Genomic DNA, 23,336 nt, shown 5'->3' on the forward strand with positions numbered 1-23,336 from the left:
TCTATGATAGTGTCAAACATATATTTTTCTTCTATTGATCACATCCACACGAGAATCGAAGGTGCAATAAGCTCTATTAAATCACAATTTAGCGAAGAGCCCCCAAAGTCACTTAACCATTCAACATGCCGCCGTGTACTTTGCGCCAGAGAGGCATGGCCTATATACCACGTCGGGACAAGAACCGAGAGAAGGATGTTTTGGCCCCCAAGCCTGTGCATCCGCGCTCCTTGAGATTTCATGGATTCTTTGGCATGTCGTACGTGCATCAGCATGTGATGGTTGATGAGCGATGGACCCCCAATTCCCTAACCGAGCAGTTCAAGGGAATGACCGACTTGTTGAGTAAGATATATATTTCTGGCGTAGATCTAGCTCTTTAAAGATAAACACACATATTGAACAGCGCGTCGTTTGGTGTTCAAGAACCATGAGTCGAAGGCGAATCGCCAGCGGTATTTTCGAGAGAACAAGCGCCTGAAGTTGCAATGCCGCGATGGTCGCGCAAAATTACAGAATATTCTGATCAATGACAATACCCATAAGATCCGCAACTTTCTCATCAACCATAAGCCGCTGCAGAGACTGTACCAGAAGATGCCAATTCACTTGGTCGTGGACAACATCAATCAGCGAACTTTTGTGATGAGAAAGGAGCGGGATCGTTTGGAGTTTCGCTTGGATCAGTTGAAGCAGCATTACAAGGAACAGCTGGTTGGTATAATTATAATATAATTTGTATTACTTGCTAATTTCTCTTTAAATGTTACCTTAAATTTTGTTCTCATAGCTGCGTAGAGCACTTTTGCAGAATCGCATTAAGTACCAGAACGAATTTATTCTCGACGAGGAGTTGAAGTCACGAGTTTTTCTTAAGAAGATTGAAAATTCGAATGTGCGCCTAAAGGCGATCAAGACGATCAACAACACCTACAAAAAGATGATACAGGTGCTCGTTCATGACGAGATCTTCTATGAACCCATCTTGCGCTCCCTTAGCAGCGACATGGACGATCAATCAAACTTCATCAAACATATTCTCTTCCTGGGCATGCCGGCGATTGCGAAGTTCAAGGAGTTGAACGATGAGTTCCGAAACATGGAGGAGAAATCCCGGAAAAACCTGCAGCATAAATTGCAAATGCTGTCCGCTCTAAAGAAACCGGCAGGTACATCGATTGCTAATTTCAATAAGCCCAAGGAGGCGGCTCCAACGACGAATCTGAAGCGATATGTTCGGGAAACTCAGAGCATGATGATTCTAAAACTGGAGCTAAAGGCTGTGGAAAAGACAATCAAGGAGGTTAAGTTTGTGACACTCTGTTCGCAGGCCAAGGAAATTTATCCACGGTGTGTAATTATAGTGTTTTGTATTTTTATGAGAATGCCATGTATAACCATATATATTCCAGAATGAAGAGCCAGGTGGACAACAATGATAAACTGCATCGTATGATTGTCAATGACATGTTGGCTCATGAAATGCTGGAAACCAAGATGAAGTGCGCCAGTGTCTTGAAAGGGGTGCTGATCAACAATCTGTCAGAGGAAGAGATTAAGTAGGTAAAAAACTCCTTCATTAACATTTATCTAACCATTCTAACCTGGTTTTTAGTCGCTTGGAGCGCATTAAGGACCTAAAGAAAACGCTTCAAAATGACATCCAATTTGAACAAGATACTTTGCAACATCTTAAGAACAGAGCTGATGCATATGTATTGTTGAGGTAAGTATTTTTTTTAGTTCTTATAAACTAGGGCCTTTGCTCTAGTTATTTAAAACGAGTGCTCAAAGTATTATCATGTTGGTTTCAGAGTTAGCATTTGGAATCTTTTGGAGATCCTTCGTCACATTGATCGCCAGCCCAAATTACTACGTGCGCAGTATCCCAACTCGTACTTGAAGCTCCCGTTGCTAAAATTCGAAATGCTGAACATGAGGGCTGCTGCCCCAGAGATTTTCGAGGAGAATAGTTGAGCGACGTCTACAATTAAAAAGTAGCCATTAATCTAACCCACTCTGCCCACAGTTGATAACATAATGCATATGGTGAAGCGTAAGATCTACAAGCTGATGAAGGCTTATGCAGTTGAGCTCAAACCGGCGACCATCAAGCGAAATGTCGAGGAATACCATGCCGACTTCCTGGCCAGCCTAGATATGTACGAGCCAGTGGATAATGAAGAGCAGGCTCCAACAGCTCCCGAGGATGACATCCTGCAGGAGAACAAGACCATGGCCAATGTACCCAACCGCAAACAAATCAAGGCCCAAAGTGCCAAGCTTGTGGAGGAGCTGGCCAAGCGGGATGAAATGTAAATGTTTTGTTAGGTATTCGATTTGCAGCTGTTGCAGATAAAATTTTAAGTAACTTAAATTTTGCATGCTAAAAACAAAAAAAAAAAAAAAAGCAATTCGAATTGCCAACGATTGGCGGCTGCCAAAAAATAAAAAATCGTGAGCCTTGCATTGGCGAAATTCCAAAACTGAAGGCGCTGCTTCCCAGTAATCAACTTCATATAATTGATCCATAATTGCAGCAAACGTTGCTTACTTTGCTGAGATCTTGGATTGAACCAAGCTGGATTGCTTCAACTTTTGGCTTTTGTCGACGCCCTGCATTTTCAGTGGCAGTGGTAATAATTCGGGGGAAGAATTATAGTTCCATTGCCTCATCTTATAATTTGGGAGTTTTCCCAGTTTGATTTGTGGGTTGTGCAAGGTGTGAATACTGTGGATAAACCTTCAGCTTTGAATACGATGCAAACAGCCTTCTATAGATTAATCCGCATTCGTTGGGCATATTTCGGACGGTCTCTGAATGCATCAATAGAGCCATTAATCATTTCCTGGCCACTCCACAGCGATTTCCTGTCAAGTCTTTTTCCCAAAAAGGTCAGTGGTTGTCATAAAAGTTTACTCGCTCAGCAGTCAATGGATAAAAGCATTCGGCCGAAATGATGTTGACTGGATGGATGGATGGGCTGGATGGATCGGTTATGGCCCGACATTTTTCTGTCTTAGAGGAGCGCGCACGCTTCCATTCCAATCCGTGGTACACTTGCGGACTACCTTCCTATCTATCTTCACTGTTATATCTGCGTACACGATATCACGCCGACTTCAAAAAAAAATATATAAGCCAGGCGCACGGGAGCACGCGAGCCCATAAGCCGCCAAATGAGGTTATGCAAGTCTCACATTACTCGCGGGCCACCATGTTTATTCATATCCACACACTCGAACATATTCACGATGCGGTTATTGTCATTGTTTCCCCCCGAAAAGCCAGACAAATTGGGTGTTGGAAGCGCTTGGGCCAAGCGAAGGTGATGGTGTTTTGGTGGCTGCCCTTAAGAGTTAATTTTGTGGTCAACTTTCGACAACTTTGCTGTAGTGTACAAAAATTTTGAATAGTTTTGTGCTTTGCGGTGAACTTGTTGTGCAAATAACGTAGCTAAAAAAAAGTTATAGATAAGAAATACCCATAGCCAAAATCAATTAATCCCATTTGGCATAGAGAATAGTTATACTCAAGATCAATTAATTAGTTCAATTTGTTATGGGGGTTTCTTGTGGTCTGTCAATGAAAACAATGTCTTTGCTTGCTTTTTGGGAGATTATTACCATTAAAAGGTAGCTTTTAGCTTGGAGGCTGGCCACTGTTTTACATGACCTACTCCAGAATCAGCTACAATTGGCCAGGCTGCTTGGACCCTTTTTCAAGTAGTCAAATCCTATTTAACCCGTCACTTTGCACTCTTGCCAAAAACGACGACGTGGCTGTTCAGTTCCTGTAGTCATCGTTCAAACGGTAGCAAGTTGCAACATTTGAAGAAGCCACAACCCACCGGCAGCCGCTCAATCGTCTAATAATTATGAACCTTCTTGGCTGTTGGCGGCAGTTTGTGTTTGAAATTATTCGCATAGTAGCCCAGGCATCGTGGCACCAACAATTGGTAGTCAGTCAACTTAACGCGGTCTGCGAAACTAGCCAATTTCTGTTCGTTTCTGCCGGCTGAGTCGTGGCCAAAGTTTTTCTTTCCTTTTTCTTGCATTGTTCGAACTGCTGGGAGGAGGAAGGAAATGTATAAATGAAAATTCCTGCAACGAAACGGTGTTACCCTAACTCATAAGAATTAGAAAAGGTCTATTATGATTTCTAATGATAATAGTGACAGCTACTTAATTACGTCTTTAGATTTTATTGCACATCTTTGACCACCTCTTCGGTATCTTAACTATAGTTTATTATTTTTGTTAGAACGTAACATTTATGAAATATTTTTGAATGGAAGTTCCTACCCTTTGCAAGGGTATAAATGTAGGATTTACTGCATTGCATGCAGCACCCCCAGGAAATTATCTTGTCAATGGCTGCGCTTCAATTGCAGTCCAGCTATTGTTGGGCATGGTCCTCGTTTTTGGGGTCCGGGGCCAACTCCTCTGCATTTGACATGGCCTGAGATGGACAGTAGCCCGGACCTGGCTGGCAGTTCCCTTTTTTTTTGGAAGCTCGTTTTTGAGGTGTGTTTCTCTCTAAAGCGCATGATCCCAACCATATTTCTTCTTCATTTGCTGGCATAATTTACATATGGTTATATAAGCTGAATTCGGGAAGGCAGCAGGGGTAGGGTATCTATTGCAAAACTCGGCTCCAACTGATGCGGCATGTTTTATTTAATTGCCAACGAGTCATACCAAGAAAAGCAGCGCAGACAGAGTCCAAAGAGTCGAATACACGTGTAACCGTTAACATCGATTTCAACCGACTATCCATCCATTTATATATTCCTCTGCAATTGGCGATTTGTATACGGCCGACAGTTTTGTCTTTTGTTCGTGGTCAATGGGTGCGTTTAGGTTTCCCCTTTCAGGAGGCCCAGCATGGGGCCTGAAAGTAGGTATCCCTAAGAAATTATGTTTGGTCTTAACAATTATCTTTAATCTGCATGATTAAATTGGGCATGCTATAAATAAATTTCTTCTAGAAGACATCAAAGTAGCGACCAATTCGGGCATTATACCACCTGCAGAAAAACAATATCAACCAACAGGTCCAACTCTTTAGTAGACTAGCCCATTTCTTCGGCCCAGAAACCGGCTTTAGTCGCTAACAGAAAATAAGTTATAAATAAATCTGTGTCACTGGCGGAACGCAGAACAAGACAATAGATGGATGAACAAAAACATCGCTAAATAAATACCCCTTAAGTCATTGAAGATTATGCAATTTATAGGAGTAAATGAAAATATCAAACACGCAAGCGAGAGATTCAATACAAAAGACTTGGACAACAAACTTGTTTCGGTTCTAGGCGCAGAACACGTTTGGCTAAATCTCGTCGGAACTTTCCCAGCGTCGGAAGACTTTTGGCCGAACTGTAAATTTGCTGGCATGCATATTGTAATAGTGTCACTTTGTCTTGGCCCAGTCATCTGCCTAATTAACAAAGCTTAATAAATATTCAGTAAATCGTAGATAAGAACATCTGCCAGTTGCCCGAAGTCCCAGAGTTGCACGTTCCGTTCGTGTTGTGCCGCCATTAGGGCTTGAAGCTTGAAGCCTCTTATTCTCCGAGTCTCTGGCCCAGATGTGTTTCGAAATCACTCTCTATAAATATGGATTTCCCAGGAGCTAGCTGTGAGAGCTTAACCGACTAAGAACCGATTATTTTAATTAAATTTTATTATAAAAGATAAAAGACCCCACGCCCACATGCCAATGGCAAAACAAATGCCCGAAAATATATTTTTTTATACCGCTGTTAGTGCAATTGTTTTCCTAACCAGCTGCTGTTCTATGCAAATGTTCGAAACTTATCTTCCCGGCAATTATACAGCTGCACTTATCAGCCATGTTGGCTAGAACCGATCTCCAACGACCCCGGGCATGGATTCCAGCCCAATCCACACCCCGTCCACGGACTTGCCCTTCGAGAAGTCACTGCAATTGTTCGCTTGGAACGCGATAATGCAAGCATTAGACACTTCATTTCATTTGGTTTGGTCTGCCGTCGCGTCTGCGCGGCTTTCAATACCTCAATTAACCCATCATGGGCATGCGCAGCTTCTGTCTGCGGCTCTGTTTTGCGTTTGTTTGGTTTGGGCTTTGTTTTGACTTTGCATCTCCGAGATGCCTATCGAGCCAACACTTCTACGCCGATCTACAACTTGTGAGATCCCAGATAGTTGTCGGTGGCTCGTTATGACTCGGGTCCAGAATTCGGTGTGCCATTGAAGAGTCGTGGATCAGTTAAAGTTCTTGCAAATAATTAAAAGGTTCCGCGACTCTGGCATACTTGAAACCATTAACAAGCTTGAAGTGCCATCATTACCATAGGTTTTTATATAAGGAAGTATCTATTGAAATAGATTGTATAACAATTTGAACTCTTTAAATGGGATTACTTTAATTGGTTGGGATCTATTAAACATTTCAGTTAAATGGGAAATAATTCTCTTCGTATGAGAGAATATTACCCTCTATGAGCAACAAACAAATTAGCATAGCTATTCTTTTATTAATTGCACAATTCAGCATGTTTGCTATCTGCGAAAACATTAGGTTGGGGAATGTTCTAGTCTCTTGATGGCCCACTGTTCAAAAGGTGCAAATGCTATGCTAAACATCAAATGACAAATCTACCAGGAGAGACCCGATAGTTGGAAGCTGCCAAGCGGTCAATTTGGACATTCAAACAGCATTTTAGACATATTCTTTTAGATCATAATATTATCTGGAAAAGCAAGGAATTATGGTTAAGATTGATAAAAAAAATATTCGGATCTTACTGGGCAGAAAATGGCGAAGTTCCGGATTCGGGTTTTTGTTGATCGTTTCATCTATGTAATCTCCGCCAGAGCGCAGCGATATAGGTTCTATGGCAGGGCGATAAGTTTGAACGGCATCTAATGGGATCTGCTGCGCCTGATCGTCTTGCGTTGGTGGGCCAAACTGAACCGCCTCCCTTTCAACTTTTTCCTGCTGTTGCTGTGGCACCTTGTTCCTGCAGTTAAAGAATCGAATCCATGTGTGCGGTCGGAAGACTTGACCTTGCTCCCTCGGTGCCTCCTCGATCGGCGATCCTTTTAGTTCATTGGCTATCTGATCCGGACGCATGTGGCGATGATGGTGGTGGTGGTACGGCTGGTGTTGGTGCTGCTGCTGGAGCCGGCTTACGTCCTCCACCACAAACAAAATGCCAGCCACAATTAGCAAGGCCACCGAGAGCAGGACCAGGAAACACAGGATGTCCTGCAGCAGAGTTCTCAGATAATCAGGACTCGCAGATCGACGATCTCCGGCGGGCGTTTGACTCTCGGCCTTGGAAATATCCATTAGCAAAAAATTTTAATGTGCCAAATCTTAAACTAAATTTGTATACTTTGTGTTTTTATACGGAAATTTTGAATTCCAAACGGTGCGTGCTGCTCAACCGACGGTGTAGAATAAAATAATATGTATTTATATGTATATATGTATATGTATAATTGAACTGGACTGTAAATACCTCGCCTACTTGCTTGGATAACCGTCTTTACTTTTCCATCTTTGTTGTCTTCCCTGCATTTCTCGTGATAAGCCCAACTTTCCCAACGTCTTTGGAAATTGGTGTAATTGAAACTCTTTAACGGCAATCAACATGACGTTTGATGTGATTGAATTATTGGACACTTAAATGGGCGGCCTCAGCGAAATGCAAGGCAGCCAAGAGGAGTCGAATGGAAGACTCTTTAGCGCATTTTCCTATTTTCACACCTCGGGCAGCTAGTCCCTAACTCCCCTGGCCCTCATCCGAACCTTCGGACTGTGGGTATCACTCAGTGCCTAATGAAGATGTCTCCCCCAAAAACTGGAACCGAATCCGTGCCAAACTGCCGGGCCTGGAAGTTCATTAGTCAGGAAGTGTTATACATGATGCAGTCGACTGTGCGCCCATGCATGCTAGGGAAATTGAGGCTTTAATTTGATTATATGGACACTAAAAAGGGGAAGACGTAGTAACCGTTACATAAACGGGCACTTACTACTTACTAATTTCTCAACACGGGAGGATTATAGTCGTATTATCGTGCATTTTGTTTGACTTCAGGAAGTCAAATTGCAGAACTTCGTCGGCAAGTATGGCAAATAGATTCGATTTCCGCAAAATGCTTTCAATCAGCTGGCCAAAATCAATTAAAAGCCAACTGCAAATGCTCAGTTATACAATCAGAGTTGTACATTGTAAATGCCCCCACTGTTTGACGCTCCGCAACTGATAAGGCCACCTCACCCTGGAGCTGAGGAAAACCAAAAGCTACGGCGAACATTACAATGGCAGCGGCGGAGACATTACATAACCTCCAGATGCCAGGGCAGGCACAATAACCTACAAATGCAACCTCACTAACCGACTGAACCCAGGCCCAAAAGGAGAAAAATAAGCTACAAAATACAAAGCTAAACTGCTAGAGCCAACGTAATACGGTTTGCAGCTTCTAGAGAAAATGAAACAAAACCCGAGCGGGAAAATCATCGGGTCGATTTGTGTGTGTGTGTGTGTGTGTGTGTGTGTGTGGGAAATTGCGACAACGACAAATAAATTACAGCAACGCTTAAGGTCAAGCGATTTGTGCAGAAATGAGGCATATAGAAAACATATTGCTGCGATCGCTGCCTTTCTGATAACCAAAGAAATGAATAGGCCCTCGACTGCTAACAGTGATGCGTAGTAGCTTGCCACAAATATTGGTACTTCAGTCTAAAAGATCAAGGAAACATGCCAATAATTTATATATATAATATATATATAATATAATAATGATATAATATTACAATAATAAAAATTGCATACATACGAATTCATATAAAAAAAATGAAAAATAATATATATAATAATCTAGGCCATAAGGTGATAGTTTCGACTCTTATTGCAAAAATCGTACAAGAAAGATAATTGGCGCGACTTGCTGATTTTAATCAAATGGAGCTTCCTTCTTCAATTTGGATTTTAGTTATAATTTTGCTATTTTTTTTTTGCAGTACCCTGGGTAGAGCTTTGGTACCTTTGTCATCACTGCCACCGAGTGGCAGTCTGGTAGACCGCCGACGAATCGTGGCTACCACAATTGCTGCGGGGTCAAATGGCGTTGAGGTAACGAGGCGAGCTAAATCATCGACTTCAACTGGGAGTCAACACGTGCAGAGTGTTCCATGCCCCCGGGCTGTGAATACCCGGCTCTGGAGTCGCACAGCTCGGCCAGAATTGATTGCCACTTGGGAAGGCCATTTCGGTTGCTCTTCTAGCTCGCTTGTATCATGTATCATCAAAAGAATTTTTTTTCAAATTGCAGCGCGCGGCTCTGCGCCACGAATTAAGTGCCGAGGAAGGGCCAAACGATTGTCTGACATTAGCCACCTACTTGGTGAGCGACCAGGTCTGAGGAAGAATCAAGGTGTCAATTTGGCGTATATTCGGTAGTCGGCAATCAATTTAATTCGTATTAGCTTTTCTACCGTATTTTGCTATATTCTCACTTTTATTTGAGGTATTATAATCTGCACAATCGTAGCCATATTCTGGGAATCTTTATTGACTAAATCATTAAGTGCTGACCAGATGGCTGAACAATTTTCCCAAATCAAATGCAAAGGCATAGTTATTAATTCTTTGCGTAAAAATACTCGCTTGTTGTATTACAATGTTTCACTTAGATATGGTTGCTATGAGTTTTGAATTGTATGAATTCTTACTTTCGTCATGGCTTTCTTTTAGACCGTAAGCTATATCAATAAATGTTCTTTTCTAGATGTGGCCAGTAATCTGGGACTTCCCCGTTACCTTTCAACCGTTGCCAAGTTTTGCCCTTTAGATGAGGTGAATGCCTGCCCAGTTTCATAACCCATTTCGATGGGTTGTAGCAACTAGCAACTAGTTTCGGCTTTTGGCTTCGTGCCTTTGCCTTCATGTCTTCATTTCACCCACCGCCACCACAAGATTGTGTTAAAATTTTATTTTTGCATAATTGAAAAAATTTAACAACTTTAGCCAAACAAATTTTACGTTAACTGTGCGCATTTTGTAATTTCGCTCGCGTGCACATTACGTTTACCTATCCGACCTGACCCATTCCTTGGCCAAAACCGTAGGTAAAAAGGCAGAGAGCCGAGAAAAGCTAAAACATTATTACAACAAGCAGCGTGATTTCCGGAAGTTGGAGCTGAAGCGCAACAAAGGCGCCTGCGCCTGCGCAAATGTCGTCGGCGTTGCTGTCGAATTGATTGTTGCCGTTGCAGTTGCAGTTGTGGCAGTTGCTGCGAAGATCCAAAGAAAGTCGTGCTGCAACAGCTGCAACGGCAGCTCGGCCAACTTGCCGTCCTGTCTTCGTGCGAATAATGTCATTTGTGTTTGTTTTATAACCAAATTTACAACAACTTGCCACTGTCGACGGCAGGCACACTTACAACGCCATTGCAGCACTCAACATAATTGCTTCAGTCCGAGGTAACGATGCCTTGGAACCCTTCTTCTGCCTTGAAAAGATACTTACAACTCGTTTATTTGCCTTAATATTGAAAGTAGTTGGAAGTTACCAGTCACCTAGCACAAAGAATCTAGCTAAAACTCACTTTCTTTTAACCCTCGTTTAGTACTTTCACCACTTACATACGTTCTTAAAATCAATCAGTCATCACCTGATACTTCTAATTCTACTTCACTTTTACCTTGCCAACAAGAATTAACCATATCCAAAGCCTAAAACTACAGGGTCAGAAGTTATATAATAGTTTCGATTCCGCAAAATTGCGTCATGTTTCGTCTTTTTTGATCATTTCTAATTAATAGGTTTTCTTCTTCTGCTACGTGTATGGTGGCTGCACGATCTTACATAATAATTATAGAAATAAAGCTGTCCCGGCTAACATAAATTAGCATTATAGAAAATAGAAAGGTCTCCTCATCTTTGTGTTTTTGGTGTCGTGTTTGGTGTTTTTGCCCTCGCATCCTATCCTCACACTTGACCATTCTTTTAGCTGCTGATCGTGGCTAATTTTATAACAGGTCTCATTGGATTTCATAAATCTTAGATGTGGCGAAATTTTCGTCCAAGTGGCGGAGGCATTAAATTAATGTTCTAACATAAATTTATAATTCATGTTTAAAGGCCAGGCCAGCATTTCTGAAATAATGATGGCTTTGTCTTGGCAACCGTCAGTTGAGGATGATTTAATGACCTTTTTAAGATGCTGAAGTCGATGTTGGCGGGGCAAAGGTACTCTTATTAATTATTTTATTGGCAGACGGGTAATAAATGCTCCACTGACAGGAAGCGCTAATTAAATATGTTTTTGTACCTAATTTGTGTGGTGCCTAATTAATTTTTCTAGCATTTATAAATTGCTATTTAATTCCTAATCCTTTGTGGATTCCTTTTGCTTGACAAGGTCTCTTTGATTTACTGGGAATACCTTCCAAAAAGTCACAAGTAATTTGAATGCAGCTTTTTAGAATTGATGTCTTGGTATCTGAATATATAATATAATATGAAATTATTTATCTCCGCTTCACGCACTTCACTTGACCTAACCATCTCTGACCTTTCAATTAATCATGGCTAATATATGAGTGTGAGGTGTTTTCAGGTGTTTTTAGATAACTTCTGCTGACAGCCGCCGCCTTATTTACCATAAAGTTTTCACACGACAAGTCAGGTTTTTTGGAAGAATGTCAATGTGTATTTTCGTTGTATTTCTACGTCTAAAATGCAAATGGTGTTTGTGTATTTTATTTTGTCTAAAGTTCAGTCAACTTTGGTCCAAACTATTTTAGTTTTTATAGGGCAATGAGCTGCGAATCTGCTATTATGCAAACTCCCTGAAAAAAAGAACCTAATCATTGAAGACCAGCGATTGTATAAGTTTCGTGATCAAAAGAAATGCGGAATTCGGTAAGCCCGAATCTCCATTCACAAAATTAGAGCATATAAATATTTAAACCCATTTTTCACAATTACCAAATCGACTGCCCCAAACGCACAATATCAACTCAAAGACCAAACAATAATGAATTCAATATTTTCGCAAAAACACAATAAATAAATCGAGAAATAATTTCACCCGCAATTGCGACGTTGTCATCTCGGTTTGGTTATCAATAGAGATCACTAGGTGAGTGGAACTCCGGCATTTGGCGCTAATTGTGAGTTATGGAGGCCGAAATTGGAGTTGCTACCGTGGAACAGCAACAAGATTGGCTGACTTTTCGGTCAAATGGAAAATTGCGTGTTAATGGTCATGCAGGGCAGACAATGGATGTGGATTGCCCACCCGGCTTTCTTTCAGCCGATTGCAGCGGATCAAAGCCAAACAATTGGCATCCGTGTTGCCACAAATCAAATGCTCGTAATCGCAACAATGAGCAATTGCTGGCATTAGTCGCGATTGTTTGTCCAACTTTTCGGCCTCTTTCGATTCGGCGGGAGTGATTGCAACAGTTCAGTGGCCCACACACTGAGGTATATGCCACCATACCACAGACTTCCGACAACTCATCCAGGGCTGACCCATCCCATCCCATCTCAACCCATCAGCCCGACTGATTATCAACTTAATCAGCAGCGGCTAATTGCGGTCTGCCGCCACATTTGCACTTAGCCCAACTGCAATAAGTGCAGCTAAGTTGGAGTTGTTACAAATTTCCGCCTGTCAGCAGGTCGACTAGATCCCATTTCCAGTGAGTGACAGAAAAACGTGTGAAAATTATGAAACTGCATTTTGATGCAACGTCGGTGGGTAAGTGGATGCGGTTGTGGATGGACTCCCGAAATAAGAAACTCCCCCCACTAAAAATGTGAGCATTAGATTTGTGGCTCTGTAGGTTTTTCGACTTCAGCTCCATCTCCAGCTCCAGCAGCAACTCCATTTCCAACTGGGCTTTGTTTGAGCTGGCATCGTCTCTGGAGATCTGAGCGAGATTTGTGTGTCCTGTCATAGAGATCAAATTTTCTTTTCTCCTCGCTCACTTTGCAGCGCTTAATTTGCACTGAAACTGCATTTGCAGTGCCCGTCGAAAAGTGCCCGTCGTAGAAGCAAAATAAATAATTTTTATTGTGTTGAATTTATGAGTCATTGTTTGGCTCTTTGGATCTCTCGGCTGCCTGGCTTTTTGCCCCAGCTGGCTTTATCTTCTAGGCTTTTGCGAGTTCATTAATTTTGCACTGCGGAGTTATCGTAGGAAAGAGGCTAAGAAAAAGAGTTTTCTTGTTACATCGCGCAGGCTTATCACTGCGTAATATAGCCCACTTAGTTGGCGAACAAAACTGTATGATAGCAGGAATGGATTTGGCAAAACCACTGAAACGAAGAAAAGGCAAATACATCAAATCTAGTTTCCTTAAACAACTATTAATTGTTTTTAAATTCTAATACTAATTGTTTTTAAATCTAATACAAATTTATTTAAGTAAAAGCTATGGGTGACTTAAGCCTATTCATTTACAATTTTCGCGCTTATCAAACACAAGATCACAGACCCGAGACTTTCTCCCAATCAAATTGTTAAATTAAATTTCTATGTACAGAAATCCGAAAGAAAACCGCAATGCTCACAAATTGAATTAAGTTCAAGATTTCAGAATGAGCCGATGCCGCCATTGTGCCACAAATTATTGAGTGAGTACTCTTGACATGGGAGCATTTTGAATCCCGCAGCTTATGCAATGGGCCACACCGCCAACAAAAGCAACCAAGTGGCGTGTCCGCTGGGCCCGAAGTTGATGTCATCAGTGCGTCATCAGCTTTCCTTTGGTCTCTGGCAGAAACAGTCCCAAGACAATGAATCCGAATAGGCACATGCCCGCCGACATGAACATGGTGGCAGCCAGGCCCTGATCGTAGATCATTGTGGGGTAGATCTTTAGAGCCACGAAGATAAATCCGCTAAATGTGGCCATGCTCAAGGAGGTGCCAATGGAGCGGATCTGCAATTGGTAAGGAAAAGAAGATAGATTGATGAAGCTACAGCTTGAGAATTCCTGTTTCCAATTAACTTTATTTTCATTTTCATATCACTCACCTTAGCTGGGAGCAGCTCAATAATGATGATGAAGATCAGGGCTATAACTCCTAGTGAAGCAATGCAGGCCACAAGGCACATGATCACCAAAGGAAGCCATCCATTCTGGTTCAGAAACTCATCCGATGCGAAGCACTTGAGCAGAGCAATTGCCAGCTCACCCAAACCCATTCCACCCATTGAGGTGAGGAGCAGAACACGACGACCCAGTCTGTCCACTAGGACGACAGCACTGAAGATTCCCACCAGCTGTGCAGCTCCGACCACAATGGTGCTGGTGTTTGGATCCAGATTGTTGCCTAGCTCAGCAAAAATGTGCGATGTGTAGTTGAAGATGGCGAAGCTCCCTGACAGCTGATTGCAGATGATCAGTACAAAGATGAGGCCGAATATCTTTAGTGTAGGCACGTTAACTGCAGGAGTAGAGACAATTATTTAATCAGACCGTAGGTAAAAATAACTTGTATTTTACTCACTGAAATCCCGCCAAGAAATGCTCTCGGTGACGCCGCCACTGAGCACCTGAAGCCGAAATGTGTCAAACTCAATTTTAGCTGCGTCATGCTGAGAAGCTTCCTTGTCGGAGGAAGTGGGTGGTGTCAGGTTCTTGTAGAAGTAGAAAGACTTCTCGGCCTGGTCATCGCGCCCTCGTCTCAACAAATATTGCGGTGTCTCCGATAAGCCAATAACTGACAACATAAACACCACCGGCAGAGCAACGATAATGCACGGCATCAGATAGTACGGGAGATACGAGGCTAATGTAAAGCCAACCATCATGCCGATGCTAACGTACATCATGGCCATGGACGATAACGCTCCCCGAACGCTTAAATTAGTATGCATTGTATTTAAGTCTATATTAAAATAATAAATGTTTTGGACTTAAATCATCCTACATTCAAACTACTTATTACGACCTGAAACCAATGAATGGATAAATATCTACTAAATATTGACAATCGACAAAAATGATGCCAAAATGATTTGAAAAATTGAATAAAACTAAAATTGAACATAAACATTCAGTTAATATATTTTTTCTGCACAAATTTATTAAAATCTGCAAATGACCTTTCGCAACCACACTCAAGTTAAATGTTAATATAAAAAGAAATGGCTTAGATAGATTTCTTTCCCCACTTGCTAAGTTCCAAGTAATTCACTCCAATCATTCAATAATTCCCAGACCTATATCTAATCGTTATTACGTAGACAAACGTGCGCCGATATAATTGAATATATGAACGTAGTCTGAGCTTATCATTGCACGTAAAACTTGAAATAATCTATAATTAATAGATTACCCTTAATCCGAAATGTTGTCAGTCACTAGAAAAATGACGCGACTTACCTATTGTCGGCTATTTCAGCTATGAATATGGGCAAGACGACGTAACAGCCACCTCCGGACATTCCCGCCAGGAATCGACCAGCATACAGATACGTAACGTCTTGGGCGGAGTAGATAAGGATCCAGTAGATCTAGCGAATTTAAAAGAAAGCCTTGAAGTGACTCAAGCTCTTGGGAAACCCCTTAAAGAACATGTGAACTTTATCTACCATATTGGGTATGGCCAGGAAATACATGCACACTTTACGGCCCAATCGATCGAGTAGCAGTCCAAAGATTATATTGCCGGTCAGCGAGCCTAGGCCGATAAGTGATCCAACCCTGAGAACATCAAAAAACATCAACCAAAGGGATTTCCACTGAAAGGGTATCAAGCTTACCAGGATGCCTGGGTAATGGTCAGGGGATCCCCCAAAGGGCTTTCGTCGGATGCGAGCAGTCGAAGAGAGGGAGACAGCCATCCCACGGCAATTCCATGGGTCAGTGTCATAATATGTACTGGGATTAGTCAACTTTTATTAAATGCTCTACTGTGGCTCCTTCCTTCTATTTTCACCCACCAGTCATGGTGGCAATAAATTGCCATCGGTACCGCACACTAAAAACACTTAACTTCTGCGATGGATCATAAGTCATATTGCCTAATTTAATTTAGGACTCCTGAAAATGTTTCGCTTTTGGATTCCGAATCAACCACTTGGCGGCTCGTGTGCCAACTGAGGATTTTTATTTTGAGTGACAAGAGTTTATGTAGTGGAAATCACGCCAGATAAGCCAACTTTCCAATCTTCTGACAATCGTAAACAATAATGACGACTGTAAAATTGTTGCAGATTAGATAAGTTTTAAGTAGTCGCAGCGTAGTACCGCTGATTAATGCAAAGCGCTCCCATTTAAAGAGGTCTGGGGAAGTCTGTAAATTAAAAAAAAAAATAAAAACACTTGGCAGTCAGGCTAATCTTACCGTTGAACTGTTGGATAGCAGCAATAAGTCTATGTAAATTTGCATAACTTTGTATGAGTAAGGTGACAATATTTGCTTAAGATTGGCGAAGTCATTGTAAACAGTATTTGGATTTTATTTGCATTTACACATTTATTATGAATTTTTATACATTTTCTCTTTTTTTTATTCTAAAGGAAGATTATAAAACTAAGACATTTATTAGGAAATAACTCCAAGAGATTCCATGGTGTTTTGGAATATGAATTCAACTTAATTAATATCTTATTCCAAATCTAGACATACACTTTCTTTTATTTGTTATGGCTGTTTATAACTTATCTAGACTACGTGAATTTTTATAAGTACTGGTTCTACTTAACACTTATCAGAAATTAGCCCATCATTGGGTAATGCTCTTGCCCCTGGTCTCAGGCAAAAATATTCCCAGAACTACCAAACCTAGTAGACAGAAACTCGCCGACACAAACATTGTGACATGCACTCCATAATCGTTGATCAGGACGGGATAAGTGATGAGGGCAATGAATACGGATAAACTGAGTCCGCACATACTGATGGAGATGCCAGGGGCGCGAATCTGCAAGGCCATGAGTTTTAAGTGAAATCCTTTAACAAATAAACGAAGCCGAGCTTACCTTAAAGGGCAGAAGCTCAACTATAATGACAAAGGTAAGAGCCACTATGCCCGCTGACGCCGTGAAGGACACAATGCCCATTAGGGTAAGTGCAATCCAACCATTGTTGTGTAAAAAGTCCTGCGAAGCAAAGGACTTTAGCAGACCCACTCCCAGCTCAGCCAAACCCATTCCGGCCAGCGATGGGATCAAAAGGAGGCGACGACCCACGCGGTCCACCAGCAAAACGGCGCTAATCAAACCAAAAATTTGCACAACACCCAGAAATATGCCACATAGATTGGGCTCCATCCTGCTACCGAGCTGTTCGAAGATGGTCGACGAATAGTTGAAGATGGCAAAGGATCCCGACATCTGATTGGAGAGCAGTAAAACGGCGATCAGTCCAAATGCTTTTCCCGAGACCTTGTTAACTGAATTGAATTGAAGATACAAATTTGTCATTGTAAGGTGAACATTTGTTTCTATAATAATGATGATAATGATAATACTAAAATAAATGTATTATATTTCAAATACATATTGAATACAAGATAGTATCAAATCGAAAATTTCCAAAAATTGGTCATTATATGTATTATCAATTTGAAACTTACAGAAATCAGCAGGAGTAATCTTTTCAGCTATGCCGCTGGCGAGAACTTTATTCCGCAATTTGTCAAATTCAGCTTTATTATCGTCCTGTTGCGCTGGGTCCTTCGATAAGTTCTTGTAAAAGCAAAAGGACTTTTCGGCCTTTTCTTCATGACCCCGTTTCAGTAGGTCCTGTGGTGGCTCAGGAAGGGGAATGATGAGGCACAAATATAGAATGGGCAGGAAAATGACGACGCACGGAAGCACATGGTAGGATAGGCAATATACTAACACAAATCCCACTGTTATGCCACTACAGAGTGTCATCATAAAAAAAGAGCCCAGAGTTCCACGAACGCTTGATGAAAATTGTGGTTAAACTAGTCTGAATATTATCCGACTTGGCAAGTAGTTTGGCTTTGGAATGACTTACCTATTATCAGATACTTCCGCGATAAATACAGGAAAGCAAACTACCAAAGTGCCACCAGAAATTCCCAAAAGGACGCGACACACATAAAAATACAGTGATTTGCTTGCGAAGTAGATCAAGACCCAATTAAGCTGTAAAGAATTGCAGTGCTATTTTGGAAGCTCGTTAAGCCAAGGCAAAGTTATATTTACGATATTTGGTAGGGGCACAAAGTACATGCACTTCTTAATTCCGAAATACGAGACTGGAACGCAAATTACCATATTACAAATAAGACACCCAATTCCGAAAGAAGCACCGATCCTGGAAATCTCAATGGTGCCAGTTAAATTTACACCTAAATTCACTATTTCCATTGCTGACATACCACTTCACCTCGCTGATGTCAATTGGATGGCCAATTGGACTGTTGTCGGAGATGAGAGTGGGCAGAGTGGGCGAGAACCATCCTAGGGATATTCCATGAGTCAACGACATAATGCACACTGGGAAAAATCATCAGGTATCAGCGATTGATCAAACAGACCACCGGATTCTTACCCACGTATCATGGTGGAAAGCAACTGCCAGCGGTTGCGTCTGCTACAGATTTTCATATTCTATCGTTGCCTAACACTAGAAAGCATTATATTCTTCATATTATAAAGAATGGACTCCCTCGATTTGACAGCTTTACTCCTATGTTAAGAAAGAACCGCACAATTTACTAGCTGACCTATGAATAACCAAAACAAATAATTCAGTTTGAGTGTTATGACAATGTAAATATGACTCATGTTTGGAATGACTGGGCAATAGGTTTTTAGATCTTTATAGTAGTTTATAGATTCCGGTCACTTTTTGGATCATTAGAGTGGTGAAACCCCTTAATAGAGGCAAAAAAAAAAACGCAAACGCATGAAATTCGCTTTTATCTTATGTTTACTTCATAGCCCAAATGGCAGCAAAGTGGATGAGGAAATGCTCTACCCATAGAGATTATGATACCGAAGTAGTCGAGCAAACAAATAATAAAATCATGAAATTCGCGGAACTGTGTTTATTTTATCTCGGCACAATTAGGCCCCACAGAGATATTAATCAGCGGAGGGAAAAGGCAAACAAGCTGGGCAATCAAACAGCATGACAACAAGCTAATGGCGAGTGGGGGAGAATCTCCTTGCAAGACAAAGTTTATCGGCTTCCAATTGGCGATCGTGTCACAATAAATGATTTTCCTATGATCAAGTTATTATATGCGGTTCCACTGGCCCCACTCAGTGAGGCAGTCAGTCTCTCATCGACTGTCTCGTCTGGGCGCCTATATCGATCGATAATGAGGGGTTCCTGCGCTACCAGCTGGGCAACTTTGGACGCGGCTTACATAAATCTCGGTTGCAATTTAATGCACAAAAACGATTGGGCCCATCGTGATTCCTTTTGGAAGACTCCGTCGTCGTCGGGTTTCGTGGCTGGGGCTCTGCACGGTCGGAGGTCATGCCCTGAGGTTTGTTGTGCCGTTTGTAAAATGCTCAATAAAAAATATCAAATTTTTTCTGTGTCATTTGCATCTGCAGTCCTCGGCCTGCAGTCCGTGACCATATTATATGCTGTGCAGTCCGGCACTTTGACACAACCAAGGCAATAAGTACCTATGCTCGCTTCTCTGGTGGCCAACCGCTTGTCTTTCGTCATTAGCACACAATTGTTCACTACGTTCGAATGCTAAGATATCACTTTCGTTTGTTCAGCTGTCAGTGGCGATAAATTGGCCACCAGAGCACAGACAAGCTCGGGACTTGAGATTTCGGGCATTACCATTACTTTTCACCCGCCTATCTGGTTTAGCTAACATTCCGTATGGATGATGCACTCAATGCTGGCGAGATTGGAGTTCTATTCTTTCCAACAGGTTAGTTAACTAACCTTATTGTATTGTCTGATTAAGAGTGATTTATCTGCGGCTTTAACGAATTACGTCTTATACTTATACTATATATGTTTTGAAAGAAACATAAATTGATGTCATTTATGGACTAGTGACTATCAGCCAATTGTAGGTGCACCAAAAATTCTATCATGTATAAAATCTTATAAAGAGCAAGTGGAGCATTTCTCATAGCTTAATAAATAAATGTGAATTTATATCCGATTAAGATGCGTATTCATCTACAGTATTATCATATTGCATATCTTCTTGATTTCAAGGTAAATACGTGTACTACAAAAAATTTGGAAAGTCTGAGAACCTTTCAAGGATTCTGAACATAAAAGCTTATGTTTAATAAATTGTATTTCACATAAAACATTTAACATGGCTACACAAAACATAGCTTGCGAAGATTAATCATGGGGCTATCTTCAGCATTGATCTTAACAAATGTGGGTTTAGACAAAAAAAAAAAAAAAATAATAATATGAAAAGCAGCCTCACCAGTCACATATAACATAATTTCAGCGACTCCTCCCATGGAAAAGGGCCAAAAATGTGAGCAAATTGGACAAAGATAAAAGAAGCCGTGCCCAAAAAATCAGACAGCTATTCCCAAAAAAAAGTTAACAATTAAATCAACAAAATGTGGCTACTGCATTCGCGCGAGGTAACAGAGGCTTTGGCCAAAAGCCGAATGCCAAATGAATGACGGCATGAATGGATGAGTAATTGATGGCAGCTAGTATTGTTCTCAGGCTGGCGGGCACGTTGACAGAGCCATGTGCGAGTGCATCACCCAGAGTATCCAGCAGATACTCTTGGTGGCCCAGCATGACTGAGACCGAGACGATTGGGGCCCCTAGCCATGCCGAAAATCGCACGTTTCTATGCAAATCTTCTTCGCTTTTCAATCAGCTGCGCGACTAGGCCACAGAGGCTTCTGTGTTTTATTTTTTCCGTTTGGGTGGGGGGAGGTAGGTCTTTTGCTGGTTGTTCGGAGAGGTTTTTGGTGGCCTGTAGGCAATAATTATCGCTTGCATTACGTATTTCGGTTGCTTCTCGCTTTTGTTTTCGGCTCGGCGACTGTGTGGCAATCTAACTGAGTTGGCATAGAAAACGGGCGTTAAAATTAACGGGAGTTAAATGGTTTTTCAATTCACAAAAGGCAAAGGCAACGCCGCAATTGCACGAGGGCCCACCATCCATGCTTCTGTGATGGATAGTTTGGGGTTAAATATAGGCTAGATGGCTTCTTAGATACTTCTACAATGATTTGACACTTTACCCGGGCTCTCGACTCTACTTATACCGACCGAATTTGCTGAATTACTTTTCAACAGAATGGAAAAACGACCTTTTAAGGTTGTTGCTCAATGTGCACAGTTTCACCAAGGGAGTGTTAAGATTTGACTTACAAAATTAAATAGTTGTGGCAATGATTTGATTTTTCCTGCAAAAGGTTGAGTCCTTGACTTATACAGATACGTCTTTCTATGGCCAATAAAGTTTTCAATTATTTTGAAGTATGCATCCATTTAAAGTTTTTATATCCCTTTTCATCTGGTAATATTTTTTGATTTATTTGAAATATTTTTTAATTGGAATATTCTTAAATCTACTCAATTGAGAACCCGTCCTTCAATTAAATGGATAATCAAAGTTTTTTTTCGTGCGTCAACTTATGATTTTATAGCTGTCAGATCGTTTGTTAGTTATCTATTGGGCAATTTATTATGATTGCATGCAGCTCGATTTTTAATGAGAAGAGCCCCAGACTCAATGTCATTCGCAAGGGGCAAGCAACAAAACATTGTCAATATCTTTTAATGAAAGAAACTAACCAGTTAGGAGCCAGAATCAACCCGCCATTAAAGTCACGTTAAGCCGCAGAAGCGCCACTGGATGGTGATTACGACCATCACTTCTGATTTTGAATAGAATCAAATGTTAATTTTACATGAACCGCCAGCAATTGGCGGTGATCCAATGCTGGATAGCTACTGTTGCCAGCGCGATGCCTCATGGCTGGGAGATTCGTGGGAATATTTGCGGCTGCCATTATTTGAGCATTTTTGCTACACCGAATCCATAATCGCAGGCGCAATGAATCGGCATCTGCATCTGCCTTCGTGTGCAGAAGGAAGCAGCCGTCGCATCCGAGCCACAGAGACGCAGATAAATTCAGCGAAAATCAAACAACGATATTATGCAACTCCTGGCTAGGAGTTGGTAGTTGGAGGGCTTCAAAGACGCTGCCCCAAAATCATAATATAAACTGTCCACTGTCAACTCTTCAGCTGTCTCCCCTGTGCTCCATTGTCTGGCGGCTGGCCAGAAAATAGAAGCCGAGAAACAAGCCAAGAAACGCCCCAAGTCAAAAAGTCGTCACTGCGAGCATTTCGAATCTTTAATTTGCGATTTTGTTTGTTATGCCTTCCACGAGCGATCGAGCCATCGACCAACTCTTCACTGACGATTCACCGGCCCATTCCCGATCCACTTCCCTGCTTCCAGTCCAAAAGCCCTACAAGTGCTTCCCCTTCCTTATTAAAGGCTAATGGATTTCCAAACTGTCATCTTGCTGATTGTCGGAAATCGATTCGATTGCTTGCAATTTATGGAATACAATTTTAAGGAGGCTAATCCTGTTAGCTGTCATATGAGTTGAGGGCTTGCAAATATTACGTATACGCAATGATGTATATGTATAAAGAGATACACATACATATCAACATGGAAAGGAAATCGTTAAAGTTAATAATAATACTTAACTTAAATTGTGTAATTAGTTTACAGGAACACTAAGGAGGTTCTGTATAAATGATGACATCGCATAACCTCAACTTTGCCGCACTTTTGTGCATACAGCTTAAATCCAAAATGTACTCAAAACATTTTCTAATAATTTTTGACTATTTTATACCAATACTTATGCTAAACTGAATAGCTATATATAATTGTATTAATTTCTTTTTTCTCCAGAATTGAAAACAGATATTCGCCAAAAAAAACCCTCTTTAATATTAAGCAGACGTTATAGACACATTTCACACATATGATGCGCTGATTAAATTCCTAAGATAGAAGCTACGAACACAACATTTACATGGTCTTAACAGAAATGTTAAGCTTTTCTTCTGCCGATCTGGCCCTGTTAAATTCATCGGCACCCGAAGATTTGTGCTCCTCTCTTCGGTCTTTGAACGCCCCTCTCGAGATCGCGGCGATCAGCTGATCGCTGGACCGGTCGCAAAGACGCCCTGCTTTTGTTTTACTTTGTAGCTGCTTTTGGATTGGGGCCACTCTTCGGGCTTCTTTGGGAATTGAGGAAGATGTGGAAGCGATCTTCGTGAAGCGGTAGGTTCGTCCGGTTCGGCGGCGATGAGTGGTTTTGCTTTTTCT

At 41.4% G+C, this 23,336-nt stretch overlaps 4 protein-coding genes across 9 annotated transcripts; 1 reads left to right on the forward strand and 3 right to left on the reverse strand.

Moving 5' to 3' along the window:
* The first annotated feature begins 1 nt into the window (after position 1).
* CG14609 (uncharacterized protein) lies at positions 2–2,482 on the forward strand. 2 transcript variants are annotated; one of them, NM_001300276.1, is made up of 7 exons: positions 2–345; positions 407–714; positions 791–1,350; positions 1,413–1,559; positions 1,616–1,726; positions 1,815–1,972; positions 2,030–2,482. In NM_001300276.1, exons 1-7 carry the CDS (start codon positions 126–128, stop codon positions 2,317–2,319), a joined length of 1,794 nt encoding a protein of 597 aa, NP_001287205.1. In that variant the 5' UTR covers positions 2–125; the 3' UTR covers positions 2,320–2,482. The 2 variants fall into 2 exon arrangements, with proteins under 2 accessions (NP_001287205.1, NP_649704.3); NM_141447.2 differs by having other exon boundaries at positions 2,030–2,394.
* A 3,201-nt stretch (positions 2,483–5,683) lies between these two features.
* CG1288 (uncharacterized protein) lies at positions 5,684–7,463 on the reverse strand. Of its 2 annotated transcripts, none has more exons than NM_141448.3 (2): positions 6,796–7,463; positions 5,684–6,740 (listed from the first exon to the last, which is right to left on the reverse strand). In NM_141448.3, exons 1-2 carry the CDS (start codon positions 7,340–7,342, stop codon positions 6,724–6,726), a joined length of 564 nt encoding a protein of 187 aa, NP_649705.2. In that variant the 5' UTR covers positions 7,343–7,463; the 3' UTR covers positions 5,684–6,723. The 2 variants fall into 2 exon arrangements, with proteins under 2 accessions (NP_649705.2, NP_001262341.1); NM_001275412.2 differs by having other exon boundaries at positions 6,507–6,740.
* A 5,907-nt stretch (positions 7,464–13,370) lies between these two features.
* CG14606 (uncharacterized protein) lies at positions 13,371–16,115 on the reverse strand. Of its 2 annotated transcripts, NM_001347749.1 has the most exons (7): positions 15,975–16,115; positions 15,795–15,912; positions 15,624–15,735; positions 15,415–15,545; positions 14,537–14,889; positions 14,061–14,473; positions 13,371–13,965 (listed from the first exon to the last, which is right to left on the reverse strand). In NM_001347749.1, the coding sequence occupies exons 1-7, from the start codon at positions 16,048–16,050 to the stop codon at positions 13,768–13,770; spliced, it is 1,401 nt and encodes a 466-aa protein (NP_001334690.1). In that variant the 5' UTR covers positions 16,051–16,115; the 3' UTR covers positions 13,371–13,767. The 2 variants fall into 2 exon arrangements, with proteins under 2 accessions (NP_001334690.1, NP_649706.1); NM_141449.2 differs by having other exon boundaries at positions 15,795–16,115.
* Positions 16,116–16,710: 595 nt separating this feature from the next.
* On the reverse strand, positions 16,711–18,737 carry CG14605 (uncharacterized protein). Of its 3 annotated transcripts, none has more exons than NM_169179.2 (7): positions 18,567–18,737; positions 18,390–18,507; positions 18,214–18,325; positions 18,023–18,153; positions 17,613–17,947; positions 17,017–17,370; positions 16,711–16,958 (listed from the first exon to the last, which is right to left on the reverse strand). In NM_169179.2, the coding sequence occupies exons 2-6, from the start codon at positions 18,497–18,499 to the stop codon at positions 17,312–17,314; spliced, it is 747 nt and encodes a 248-aa protein (NP_731146.3). In that variant the 5' UTR covers positions 18,500–18,507; positions 18,567–18,737; the 3' UTR covers positions 16,711–16,958; positions 17,017–17,311. The 3 variants fall into 3 exon arrangements, with proteins under 3 accessions (NP_731146.3, NP_649707.3, NP_731145.1); NM_141450.2 differs by having other exon boundaries at positions 17,017–17,429; NM_169178.2 differs by having other exon boundaries at positions 17,017–17,429; positions 18,563–18,737.
* Positions 18,738–23,336: the final 4,599 nt, after the last annotated feature.

This window comes from Drosophila melanogaster, chromosome 3R, assembly GCF_000001215.4.
Source record: "Drosophila melanogaster chromosome 3R".
In the NCBI taxonomy this organism is placed as follows: Eukaryota; Metazoa; Arthropoda; class Insecta; order Diptera; family Drosophilidae; genus Drosophila; species Drosophila melanogaster.